At 39.7% G+C, this 13,988-nt stretch overlaps 1 protein-coding gene across 1 annotated transcript in view; it reads right to left on the reverse strand.

Annotated features, from left to right (window-relative positions):
- The window catches only part of LOC111727010 (STE20/SPS1-related proline-alanine-rich protein kinase), a 76,953-nt gene that overhangs the window by 22,608 nt on the left and 40,357 nt on the right, over window positions 1-13,988 (reverse strand). The window contains exons 3-5 of the mRNA XM_023516363.1: window positions 8,668-8,776; window positions 5,507-5,648; window positions 4,011-4,066 (exon numbers count right to left, since the gene is read on the reverse strand). Of these exons, the coding sequence (XP_023372131.1) occupies window positions 4,011-4,066; window positions 5,507-5,648; window positions 8,668-8,776 (307 nt within the window). The remainder of the gene's footprint in view (window positions 1-4,010; window positions 4,067-5,506; window positions 5,649-8,667; window positions 8,777-13,988) is intronic.

The following is a 13,988-nucleotide window of genomic DNA, read 5'->3' on the forward strand; positions in this document are numbered from 1 at the left end:
CAGTGGCTCACACTTGTAATTCCAGCATGCTGGGCGGCCAAGGCGGGTGGATTGCCCTGAGCTCACAGGTTCAAAACCAGCCTGAGCCAGAGCAAGACCTATTCTCTAAAAAACAGCTAGGCATTGTGGTGAGCGCCTGTAATCCCAGCTACCTGGGAGGCTGGGGCAAGAGAATCGCTTGAGACAAAGACTTTGAGGTTGCTGTGAGCTATGGAGGCACAGAACTCTACCAAGGGAGACAAAGTAAAACTGTCCAAAAAAAAAATTTTTTTTTAATTAACAGACTAAATAAATGCCAGGCTTAAACACACACACACACACACACACACACACACACACACACTGTACACCATAAAATTCTCAAGATAGGCAATAATTACATTTCTTTAAAGAAATGAATGAAAACTAAACTTCTCCCTGACTAATTTTCAAACTACAGGGTCTAAGAGGCCTAAAATTACAAAGGAAAAGGGCAAAAACAGTCCAGGTAAAAACAATGTATTATTTGTCTAAATAAAAACAGTAGTAACAAAAAGGGGCAGACTCACTCCCACCATTTCTGTGAGTCTCTTCTTTCAATGCTTCCACCCCCCTTCCCTACTTCACCCACCAGACAGCAATGCCAGCAAAGGACCCAAAGATTCCGGGTCCTAGTTTTTGTTCAAACAGTGACCAACTGCCTGACCATGAAAGTCAATCTCGTATAAAATGAGGACAGCAGTAACATCTCCCTGTTCCCAGGAGAGATTAATAATGCTTTATGGCAATAACCTTACTTTATAGTTAAAACTTTAAAAACTGAAATCTTAAATACTGTGTAAATTTAATATCATACTCAGGTCAGTGAGTGTGAGGAAAATTAAACATGACTTCTAGAAAGCAACAGCTTCAGAGATGTAGAAACAGTACATTCAAATAAGCCATCACACATCTGGGAAATGGCAATTCCAGTTTGTTACTACATAAGCATGAAGTCACATACACAGAAAGGGCCCCAAGGACGGCCCACATGGCCAGGCATGGAGAAGGCGTCGCCCTTTGCACACGGGTTCATTTAATCCCCAGCACCGCCCTGCATCTGGGTGCTTTCTGCAGGTGCCCTCTGAACCCAGCAGCACCTGCAGTGTAGCCCATTCTAGGTCACACTCAACACCACCCACAGTGACCAAAAACCCAAAGGCTTGAGACGGAAAGAAAAGGTCAGGATATCCTACCTCAGGGAATTCCTGCTGGGAAAAAGGAAAGGACAACGCACTCCAGAAGGCCCAGCAAAAGGCGCAGATCATTAATCTGACATGGATATTGGGATGAGATGACTGGCAGAGTTTGAAGTAACAGAGTAAGGCCGGGGGAGAACTGCCTTCACATTTCCAGGCAGTTTCCAGCTATCTGGACCCTCTTAAAGAGAAATTATCACTTCATCATAAAAGTTATGCCTCCTTATCAGCTTGGATTAATGGCAAGTTAGCTTCCAAATTCTATAATTAGTAAGTATTACCTTTTCATAACTTACAAATTCCTCAGAGCTGAATCTCTTGCAAGAAAAATCTGAGGTACACATGATCCAGTCAGCGCAGAGAAGTACAGAGTGATCCTGTCAACTGTAGTAACCGCAGTAACGATACTAACAGCAGTAATAGTAACCACAGCAAGGGTGATATTTACTGCCTGCCTACTATGTGCCCGCCACAAATAACATTATCAAACCTTGACTTCACAAAATAAGATGAGGGGTTATATTTTTATCTTCCTTTAATGCAACTGGGTCTCAAGAAGTTTGGTGACTTTCCCAAGGTCAGAAAGCTCCTAAGAGGTAGCCTAAGAAATTCAGCCAAGCCTGGTATGACATAAGAGCCGGCCTTTTTTTTTTTTCTTTCTTGAGACAGAATGTCACTCTGTTGCCCTTGGTAGAGTGCTATGGCATCACAGCTCACACAGCAACCTCAAACTCTTGGGCTCAAGAGATTCTCTTGCCTGAGCCTCCCAAGTTGCTGGGACGACAGGCGCCTGCCACAACACCCAGCTACTTTTGGTTGCAGTTGTCATTGTTGTTTAGCAGGTCCCAGCCAGGCTCAAACCACCAGCCTTGGTATATGTGGCCGGCGCCCTACTCACTGAGCAACAGGCGTCAGACTACTTGGGGCTCAACAGTCTGGAAATGTTTGCCCACAGATGTTTTCAGCTGTCACTTCTTTAGTTGAAGCACCTTCCAAACTGTCCCTAGCCTGTGAGAAAAGGTCTTCTCACGGGGACTAGATATGGATACACGAGGCACTAACTTAGCTCAAGAACCAAATTCAGTATTAAAAATGATGAGAGCCACCAACGAAGGGAGGGAGGGGACAGATAAATCAAGAATAGCCCAAGATTAAAAATTATCAAAACCATGGCTTGGCGCCTGTAGCACCGTGGTTACGGAGGGTGGAGGGTTTGAATCCGGCCCGGGCCAGCTAAACAAATGCAACAAAAGAAAAGAGCCCGGCATTGTGGTGGGCGCCTATAGTCCCAGCTACCTGGGAGACTGAGGCAAGAAAAGAGCTTAAACCCAAGAGTTGGAGGTTGCTGTGAGCTCTTATGCCACAGTACTCTGAGGATGACATAGTGAGACTCTGTCTCAAAAAAATAATAATAATAATAATAATTATCGAAACCAGGTGATAGGTGTAAGAGGGCCCATCCTACTCTTCCCTGCAATGACAGGGACAGCCCAGTACAAGGAAGGGCCATCCAGCCAAAAATGCCAAAAGCATCTCACCGAGAGAAATGGTGATGGCTAAAAGGATTGTTGAAACAGACTTCCATGGAAATGAGTAAAACAAGAATGAATACAGACATAGATAGATTTTATCCCAGGCTTTCAGGTTACTCTGAGCATGGAAGGTGCTCACCTAGTGTGTTGATGCAATAGACATTCACTGCATCCCCTGTCCACCAACCACCAAGAATAGTAATATTAGGTCAGATTGAAGAACATAACAAGACCTAGAGCTCGGCACCTGTGGCTCAAGTGGGCTAAGGCACCAGCCACATAAACCTAAGGTGGCAGGTTCAAATCCAGCCCAGGCCCACCAAACAACGATGGCTGCAACCAAAAAATAGCCAGGCGGTGGGGCAGGCACCTATGGTCCCAGCTACTTGGGAGGCTGAGGCAGGAGACTCGCTTGAGCCCAGGAGTTGGAGGTTGCTGTGAGCTGTGATGCCTCGGCACTCTACCCAGGGGGACAGCTTGAGGCTCTGTCTCAAAAAAAATAAAAAACAAAAAAAATAACAAGATCTAGATTTTAGGACCTCCCAATTCTTTCAGCCACTTCTTCATTAATTTTTAATTAGTATGTATAAGTTTCAAACTTTCAAGCTCATCAAAAAGCTTTTTTAGGGCTGGGCCTGATAATCCTAGCACTCTGGGAAGTTGAGGTGGGAGAATCACTTGAGCTCAGAAGTTCAAGACCAGCCTGAGCAAGAACAAAACCCTATGTCTACTAAAAAATAGAAAAATCAGCCTGGCATCATGTCAGGTGCCTGTAGTCCCAGGTACTTAGGAGCCTGCGGCAGGAGGATCACTTGAACCCAGGAGTTTGAGATTGCTGTAAGCTCAGCTGAGGCCATGGCACTCTAGCCTGAGGCAAGAAAGTGAGACTGTATCAATAAAAAAAAAAAATGCTTTTTCAAAAGTGCTTTTCTTACAGTTATACAAATATTTCTATTATTCAACCTGAGAGGAAGAAAATATAATAAAATTGAAAGTAAACTTGTTCTTAATCAAAGGGCTGTGTCCTACTGTAATAGCATCTTTTATAGGATGATCTGATGAAGATTCATCAAAACAAGAGGAAAATACATCATCCTCTAGACCCAAACATTCTATAAATACTGTACGTCGCGTAAAACAAGGCCGTCGAGATACATTCTTAAAAGAGATTACATTTGCACACATTCATTCATTCTACATTTCTTAAAACTGTAACACCCCCATAAACATGTAAAATATGTTTTATCTTTATGGGCTTTACCTGCTATTTGTACCGAACCATCCTCACCCAGAAGAATATTACCAGCTTTCAAATCCCTATTAGAAAAAAGAAATAGAGAATAAATTGTGGAGTACAGATTATTATATTGATTCACTTAGGAAGATTTTAAAATACATCATATGAGGCGGCACTTTGACATAAATATAATATTAAAATTATATTAAAGATTTTAAAAGTTACAAGGATTTAGTCCTGGGGGACACTTAGGATTTTAGTGACAAATAATTTCCATGACATCATTATCTGTATTTAATTAAATTACTGGTGAGTAGACTATTTTATGTTTCAGGGTTAGAAACTGGCCATGAACTCACAATCCAGTCATTTTATAGAGTATTAAACTGCAGTCTACGTATAGCTATTCTACTTCCACTTATGTTTATCTGTGGTGCAATTCCACAGTAATTCCATCTCCCTTGGAAAAATGAATTCTATCATCTCCTCTGGGAATATACCAATTATAAATACTCTTTATAATATATTTCTTTACTATACAGAAGCTGTATACAAGTAATCTTAACACTTAAAGAAAAATGAGAATTTGTAATTCATATGTTTGAATTCTAAAGTATTAGCTCACTTATAGTTCAGAGTAGGAGGATTACACTATGAGTATCATTGGGAAATGGTTATTTACTTGCAAAATTTGTAAAAAAAAAAAAAAGAAAAGAAAAACCTAAGAGCCCAAGTAGCACTAATTCATCTGAAACATTAGGCATTCACTTTCTATGCTGTTTGTCTATTTTAAACAATTGGCATTTTATGTCACAAAGAAGATAAAATTAGTGCCACCTCCTTTCCTCTCACTACTGTATTGAAAATAATTAATATATCACAATGTCTGGAGCAGAAGTGCCTGTATCAGAAAGCTAGAGATGCTATCCAGTTCAACTGAACACACTTTAAGAAGAGTTATGTTAACTCATTTTTTTAAATGAGTTCATGTAGTGCCTTTTGTATTCTGCACTTATTTCAGTGAAAGCAAATAAACCAATCCCAAGGATACCTATATTATTCATCAAAATTAATTCTTCTGTTTCTTTCTTTTCTTTTTTTTTTTGAGACAGAGCCTCAAGCTGTCCCCCTGGGTAGAGTGCTGTGGCATCACAGCTCACAGCAACCTCCAACTCCTGGGCTCAAACGATTTCCTGCCTCAGCCTCCCAAGTAGCTGGGACCACAGGCGTCCACCACAACGCCCGGCTATTTTTTGGTTGCAGCTGTCATTGTTATTTGGCGGGCCCGGGCTGGATTCAAACCCTCCACCTTAGATGTATGTTGCAGGGGCCTTAGCTGCTTGAGCCACAGGCACTGAGCCCTGTTTCTTTCTTAAGGTCTTTTTCTTCCCAACTATTCAGTCTATCTAAGTTAGAAGTAACATCAATACCTACCTTCTGCATGCATTTCCTTAACATTCTTTACAAACTAGGGCTAAAGAGATGAACAGGTGAATTAAACATCTCTGCAGCTGCCATACCTATGAATCTGACCATTTCTGTGCAGATAGTCTAGGCCTTCCAAAACCTCTTTAAGAATTGTTGCTATTATTGCCTCTTCCAGAACTCCATTCTTGTGTTCTCCTCGGTTGACGATGTATTTTATGATATCCAACATTGAACCTAAGTGGACAAACAAAAGAATTAGAAAAAAATAATTTTAGAAACACCTTCATTACCTTTTCAGGGTAAAACTCCACCATTTAGGGAAAACTAAATGGTGATATTGAAATACTGGGTTTTGTTTGTTTAGTTGATACAAACATTCCCAAGGTGTATAAACAACCAAAGGGCAGGCCCAGGACCAGAAACACCAAATTCAGGTTTGCAAGGCACTTTCAGGGTGCACTTAGAGAGGATGATTCTGGATCAGGAACCAGACCACTTCACGGTTAGTCCCTTTGCTCTGGACATACAACTGGTCACAGACTCTGAAGAGGGTTCAAGAGGTCTAAACTGACAAAGGAGGAGGAGGAAGCCAGGAGAAAAGGCAGCAGTCAACTGCGGAGAGAAAGAACCCAGATGTTCCCGAAAACTTAAATCACAGCTGGAGGGGGCAACAGTATGATGCTGCTAAACCTCTCCACGTGACGGTACACAGTCTATTTTCATCTACCTGATGCCTGATGTACTGACACCTACAATAAAGAAATTAATACCAAAATACCTAGCTCTTGGCTACTATATACAGAGCAGTATCCTTGGCAATGTGAATTCATGTTTCAACACATATTAATTAATATTCCAAACCTCTAGGTCATTTTAAAAGCCATAACTACCTGGGGGTTCGACATTTCTGAAGAGTTAACAAACAGCTTACCTCAGGACCTGAATTTGGCTCTAGGCTCTTTATAATTAACTAAGAGGATTGAGTTTCCCTGTCAGATTATTCCTCCACCAGACTAGCTGCCTGCCCCTCATTAAGAGAGCCAATGTAATGAAATATAATAGAAGAAAACAAATCCACATTGTACTTCCCCTTCAGAAAGAAAAAAAAAATCTGATTATTCACTGACTCTTGGATTTTTGTGTCGTTTGGAAAATGGTAATTCCAAAACCATTTTATAAGGACGTACCATACCAGGCAAGTATGCATTTCTGGCCAGCTAAAGGAAAATGAATAGGAGTCCACATCTGCCTACGTTCTCCTTACCTGTGGAAACCTGTTTAAAACCTGTTCCTCTTACCTAAAGCCCAGAGAGATTATGCTGACCTCTTTTTAAAAGTCAGTGAAATTTTCTATCAGATCCGCCCCATAAAACAGGACAAGAGGATATTCTCAAGTTTATAAAAGTAAGAGGTTAATTAAGGTAAAATCTTCAGCTTGACCAGAGCGGTATTTGGAACTATTCGAGGTCTCAGGTCACCAAAATTTCTCATTTCCTCAAGGTTGGTGGAACCCCCACAAGAGGAACATCAGTAAGACCATCTTGTTGGCAAAGCATTACCCTCTGCAGAACCGAGGGGCAAGCCCAATAGTCGCACGGCACTGAGGAGGCTTCCTTTTCCTTCTATTCTGTCTTTTTATTCTTTTCTCTTTTAATTAAAAACCAAAGTAGTCACTCAAAGAGACGACGACTGATAGAACTGAGTAAGACTAGGAACAGAGCAGAACTAAGTTCTCCCAGGCTCCCTACTGAGACCTACACAAGCATAGCCAAGCCAATGACAATGTCTCCATCATCTCATTCCTGGGCCTTTACTTGATCCTAGAGAGTTTCTTTAAAAAAAAAAAAAAAAAAATTCAAGATGTATCCCTAGATTCAGCCTTAGCTGGAACTACATCTGCAGTTTAGAATGAGCTCCAACATGTAAATTCTGCTGTGCCAAGTTTGGCTTTGTCCAGGCAAAGCAAAATGTTCTCTGCTCTTAAATCACACTTCATATTTCAGAAAGACACAGGAGGAGTGACACCCTAGAAACAGAACATGTTAGAGGGTATGCCAGTGTCACTAAGGAAGTCACTAAGGCAGTCTAAGTTTCAGTGTCCAGGTCGGTAGAATGAAGCAGCACAGCTCAGTTTTTAAGCTATGTCACAAATTCCAGCACCAACATTTACTATGTATGTAATCTTGGGAAAGCGGCTGAACTCCTTGAGCTTTGGTGTAATTTCTGAAAAACAGGGATGGTGACACAGGCCATTCAGAGGTGTCATCAAGATTAAATGAGAGAATGTCAGTAAACTGCCTTAGACAGGATCTAGCCACAGGAAATGTTCAACATAGGTAACAGTTATCATTACCCCTCCTTTCCTGAGAGTGATGTTAAAAGACTAAAAGAAATCAAATACGCACATGAAACTGCTTTGTAAATTAAACTGTAATGGCTTGCATAACTCCAGGGATCTGAGGCTACAGAGAGGAGTTATTTTCCTTCCCAAATCCAATAGGAGGATAAGAATAGTGTCACTTCTAGTCAACACCACAAAGGATTTAGCACATATTTCTCGCGGACATTTATTGAGCACCCAGTAGATGCCAGGTTGAATGAATTCAATGTGTTTAAGACAGTTCTTTCTTCACAAAGTCCACAATCAAAATTTGCACTACCCAATACTGTGGCCACTAGTCGCAAGAGGCCATTTAAATATAAGTGAATTACAATGTAACAGAAACTCAGTCTCTCAGTCACACTAGCCACATATCAAGTGCTCAAGAGTGGTATGTGATTAGTAGAAAGCTGATGGCTCATCTGTAGAACATTCCCATCACGACAGAAAGTTCTAATAACCAGCGCTGAAACAATTCAGTATGTTACAATGTGTTAAGGATCTCAATAATGTTAAAAAGAATGTTTAAAGAAAAAGAACAGTTAACTTTTTTGAAGAGTAAGCAGTGGCTACAGAAAGGATATGACATCTTACGGCTGGAGCACATGGGAAGGTAAGGAGAAGAAGAACTCAGTCCAGGGCCAGAGGGAACAGGGGAAGGGGACACACATGTAAAATAAATAGTAAAAATATCTGTTAAGCTGAATTAGGTAAGACTCTGAAGATCAGCTCTAAGGAATCTGAACTTTATCCTCCAGGCAGTAAAAAAGCAAACTCTCAAACGCAGGAACGAAGGGATCAAATCTAAAGTGTTATTCAATATACTGGCTCCAACAAAAGGCAAAAAAAAAAACCCAATAAAAGCCCACTTACCTCCACTTAGTAACTTCATGACCAGCCAGAGTTCATCTTTGACCACAAAAGAGGTGTAATAGGTCACGACATTTGGATGGCTGCACTGACTCATGGCTTGAATTTCTTTCTATAGAAAAAGCAAAACTATTATTAGATCTACATATTCTCCAAATATTTCCAACCATCCACCCAGGACATTTACTATGACACTGCCCTTTGGTTTAGGAAATCCATGTTTACACCCTTTGTACTCAATTATCTAAAAATGAAATTTTATTCTATGTTGACCATGATTTTTTTCTTTACCATGATTAAAATATTTAAAATAGGTAGTGTACACTTAATAGTCACTACTGATAGATCAGACATTATATAAATTGCTTCATGTGTGCTATGCCATTTTAGCAAAATAGTAGGTGTTTTTTCTCCACTTTACAGATGAAAAAAACTGAGACTTCAAGAGATTCGTGAACGCCTAAAGATTAAACAGGTGATTGCAGTCAGGTGATTGCAGTAATGGTCCCAGACCCCATTGGTATTCACCAGCTGAAAGGGATTCTTCCAAATGATATTTTTACGATTTCTCTTACATTTTTAGGGGGAACATTTAAAAAGTGGAAATTCTATAAAAACAAAACGATTTGGTGATTTGGATAAGAAATGTCCCTATACATGGCACTAGGGCCTAACATTTATTTTCATTATATTCATTAAAGTAATGTGGTTAAAATTAGAATGAAGTTTGTTTACTTTGTTTAATTTGGAAATAATTCTTGAGCTACAGAGGCAAACTGTATTAGACCTGCATGCTCAACAAATATTTTCAACCATCCACCCAGGACATTTCCTAGGAAGTTTCCTGCCCCACAAATATGAAGAGATGGGAAGGAAACCCCCCAAAATAAAACTATAAAAATGAAAAAAAAAATAATAACAAAAACCTATGTTTAAGCATTTACCAGAAATTTTCTCATATTGCTACATGGCCTTTGTTATCCCCCCACAAATATTATTTCTCCTATAAACAGTACTGAGGATAAGCAGGAATTGTGTTCAACAAAGCATTGGATCTTTCAGAAAGCACTTAAGAAGGGCTACAATCTCAGTCACAACTAGATTGATTCCTGGGGCAGATTATCCTATGTCTTTGAGCCTCTGTTTCCCTTGCTGTAAAATGAGATTTATACTACCAACTACATAAAATCACTGTGGAATAAGCAAAAAGAAATACACAAAACTCGTTGCAGGTGAGAACCTTCCAGGTCTTCATTCCTTCTTGGCCACTCATCTCACAGGTGTCTCAGGTGTCCAAGTCCTGACTAGGCCTCAAAGGCACAGAGAGACAGACCTTGCCAGCAGCATTCAACTTTCCATACAGAAATAATCAAGTGACACACTCATTTGCCCTGCTGGCTCACCAGCGGAGGAGCTTCCTATCGTGTACCGGCAGGTCATTCAGTGAGGAATTTTTAGCTTTGCTCCTGATTCTACACTGTCCGGGTCTGTGTTTTCCCTAATCATTTCACCCTGTGTTCAGTTTATACCTCCTTGTCCTATTTCATGTATCCTGGGAGGCTGCCTCCAACTCTTTTGGGATTCTCTTTGTACTTAAAACAAAGAGAAGTAACATAAGTTTTGAGATATGAGAACTAGGAAAAAGTTAGAGCCGGTTTTTTTTTTCTCCCTGAGACCATGAGATTGACGAAGCACTAGAGGAAAATTTTTTGTTAAGGAAAGAGAAGAGTTTAAAATGGATTCTGAATTCAAAGCATGAAACTATGTTTAATCAAAGTGGCACATTTGCACAATTGATGTAAATCCCAAATAAATTCTTTATCTGACAATGGCGGCAAAATTATCCCATTCAACTACTCAGTTAAGAACTCAGACCTCCCCAAGCTCCAGCGACAGGTGCACGTGCACAGTTCAAGCGGAGGCGTGACTAGGTCTGACTTTATTCTACAGCAGTAGATCTCAACCATGGCTGCACATTGAAATCGCCCGGGGAACTCTGAAAAACCAACATCTGGGTCCCGGCCCCAGGGAGGCTGATGTAAATTAGTTTAGGATACAACCTGGGAATGAAAATTTCCAGAGGCTCCCAGGTGATTCTAATGTGCAGCCAAGTCTGAGAATTCCTGCTTTCAAGTTAACCACTGAGAAGCATTTTCTTTTCAATGAAATGATGGGACAGAAACATATAGCTAACTCCCAGGCACATTTCCACACTGCCATTTAATCTCAAAAGGAAAATCGATATATGTGATTTACAAATACTGTCAAATGAAGCCTGTGTTTCCAAATGCAAGAGATGACCAAAACATCTTTAAAATGTATGCAATACCCTGCTAGCATTCAAAGAATTCCATAACTGATGTGAGGGTAACCGTGCTAAATAAAACCTTTCTAGAATATTATTCTCCAGCGTTATCATTGCTCCTGTAATGATAACAGGAGCATCATTACAAAAGACCGCCTAATATTCATAACAACCAAATATTATAAGCAGCAGAATTAAAAATTAAAAAATAAACTTCAGCAATTTCAAATGTTAGTGAAGAAACGTAAGAAAAATACTAGCTCTTATAGGAGCAATGTATTTTTCTGTACTGTCATTTTCAATCATGAAAAATGTTACTGTGAGCTTTTTAACCCTACTAAAAACCATGTGCCATTTATGCAGCTCACACTTGCCTCTTTTAGAGGAAAAGTACCAGCAGAGCAGAGAAAAACCTATTCAAAGAATGAGACAAATATTGTCCTGTACCACTTTACAAATGAATCAACAAATATCCCTTGCCACTTAGCTCTGTGATTATTTTTATGTGATTTGGTATCTGAATTTATCCAAATATAGTCCAAATGAAGGCAGGCTTAGAAATGAGATATTTTGAAGGCAAGGAAACATTTTTAAGAAATTAGGAAAGGGAAGCATTAATTCAGTGATAGTTTTAAGCAGTGTTCATAGATAAGGTTTGTTTGGATCATTGGGTTTTTTTTTTTTTTTTTTTTTTGGAAGAGAGTATTGCTCTGTCACCTGCTTGGGCTAGAGTGTGACATGGCATCAGCGTAGCTCACAGCAACCTCAAACTCCTAGATTCAAGCAACCCTCCTTTGTTAGCCTCCAGAGTAGCTGCGACTATAGGTGCTCACTACAATGCCTGGCTCATTTTTTCTATATTGAGTAGAGACAGATTCTCACTCTTGCTCAGGCTAGTCTCCAACTCCTGGGCTTAGGGGATCCTCCTGCCTCCGCCTCCCAGAGAGCTAGGATTACAGGAGCGAGCCACCACAGCCACCTAAAGATAAGTTTTTAAAACTAGAGAGAGTAGTTGTAAACATGTAAAGTGTCATGGTAAATGGAGGACTGGAAAATTCCTCAAAAGCAGCAGGGAAATCACCATGAGCAAACATTTGCTTGCTAACAGAAGAGAAGGAACATTCCAGGGCCTACTTGCTTGGTTAGTTATGATGTTACAAAATTGGGCGCTGTGCAAAAAACTGTCTTAAAAAACTAAAGAACTTTGTTTAGAAATGTAGAAGCCTTCTAAGAGCAGAATGTGAACGTTTTAAAATAATAACTAAGAAAATGACACACACACAAAAAAAGAAATGTAGAAGCCACTGGTACAGTTATTTGCTTCAAAGAGTGAAAGTAAGGGATAAAATAATGATACTGAAATACTAAAAGAGATCTCAAGAGGAAGGAGCCATTTTCCTTCAGAGTTTAGCTAAAACAGTTAGTTCTTCAACATAATAATGGTATCATATGGGTTCTGAAAGCACTGAGGTTGCCATCGCGGAACTGGAATCAGACTCTGTTATCAATAACTGCTTTTTGATCATTTAATTCCCTGTGCCTGGGAATACTAGAAAGAGTCAAGCTGAAGACATTATTGAAAACAGAATAGTTGCTCCCACCGCAGTCCCAGCTACTCAGGAGACCGAGGCAGGAACATCACTTAAGCTCAGAAGTTGGAGACTGCCATGAGCCCTGATCACACCACTGTACTCCTCAAGCCTGGGCAATAAGGAAGACCCATCTTCAGAAAAAGGAAAAAAAGAGATAGCCAGGCCTGGTGGCTACTCAGAAGGCCCAGCTAGGAGGATCCTTTGAGCCCAGGAGTTTGAGGCCAGCCTGGGCAACACAGTGAGAACTCTTAAAAATAAAAATAAAAATAATTTTAAAAGACAGAAACATAAAGAACTTTTCTTGTCAGCCAATACGTAATGCTGTAAACCTCAAGGCCAACTTTTATCACCACTGCTGATTTGGCTTCATCACCAAAAGATGAGAATGTAAGGTGAGACATATCTTTCTCTTTCTGTGGTGTCTCCTGTCCCATGCCTGGGTACCACGTGTCATCTGGGGTTCTGCCAGGGGAGCACCCTCCGCACAAGTGGCAAAGATGACTCCTAACACCCCTCAACCTTCTTCTTGAGTATCTCACCATCCTCTTTCTCAGCAGCAGCTTGGTTAATTATGGAAATAAGTAAATCAAAATAAAAAAGAAGATAACACAGGCAAGGATTAAATCATTTGTCTCACCCCAAGCAACAAAATTTTCCAGATGCTGTGAAGGTGACAAAAGATAAAAAGGAAAGACCTGATAAAGTTCTGTTCGATCTGGAAACGCTTCCCCATTTACTCCTACTCTGAAAATGATTCCATGCTGGGTTTCTGTTACTGAGAACGTAGAAACCCAGAAGCACAAATGTCCTTGCAATGCTAATTTCTGCTCACTTTTTGAAAAAAAAAAAAAATAGCATGAGTTGTTAAACATATTAGTGAGCCATTTCTAACAAATGCAGAAAAATACTTAAAAGTAAAATTCAATTACATTTAATTAGTATCTGAATAAACTATGGTCTGACTTTGAAATTTGATATTCTAAAAATGAAAGCTATTTTCTCCAACCAAATCATACATATTCTGAAGCTAATATGACTTTAGGGCTGTAAAAATAAATCAGTTTTGCATACAGTATTTAGTCTCTAATTTCTTAAGAATATTTTCATGTCTTTAAGATATCCAAAGTTTTCATTTCTAATCCTGCCCTGGATTGGTGGGGGGGGAGTGCTATATGTGGATAAATATGAACATCAAATCATATGGAAATAATTATAAAACTAAGTGGCAAGAAACAGATGAAAGTACAAAACTTAATGGCTAAGACCTGCAATGCTCAAAATAGCACCACATTCAGGGAACTGCCATATTCTTAGAATAACTGACTCTACAACAAACAATTGAATGCAATTTTCCACCACATATGATGTGGAATAAGCTGAGATATGAATAATTTACTAATTAGAAAATTCCTAAGTTCAAAAAAGAA

The sequence above is a fragment of the Otolemur garnettii genome, unplaced genomic scaffold (assembly GCF_000181295.1).
Source record: "Otolemur garnettii isolate 467f Iridium unplaced genomic scaffold, OtoGar3 scaffold00090, whole genome shotgun sequence".
NCBI lineage: Eukaryota > Metazoa > Chordata > Mammalia > Primates > Galagidae > Otolemur > Otolemur garnettii.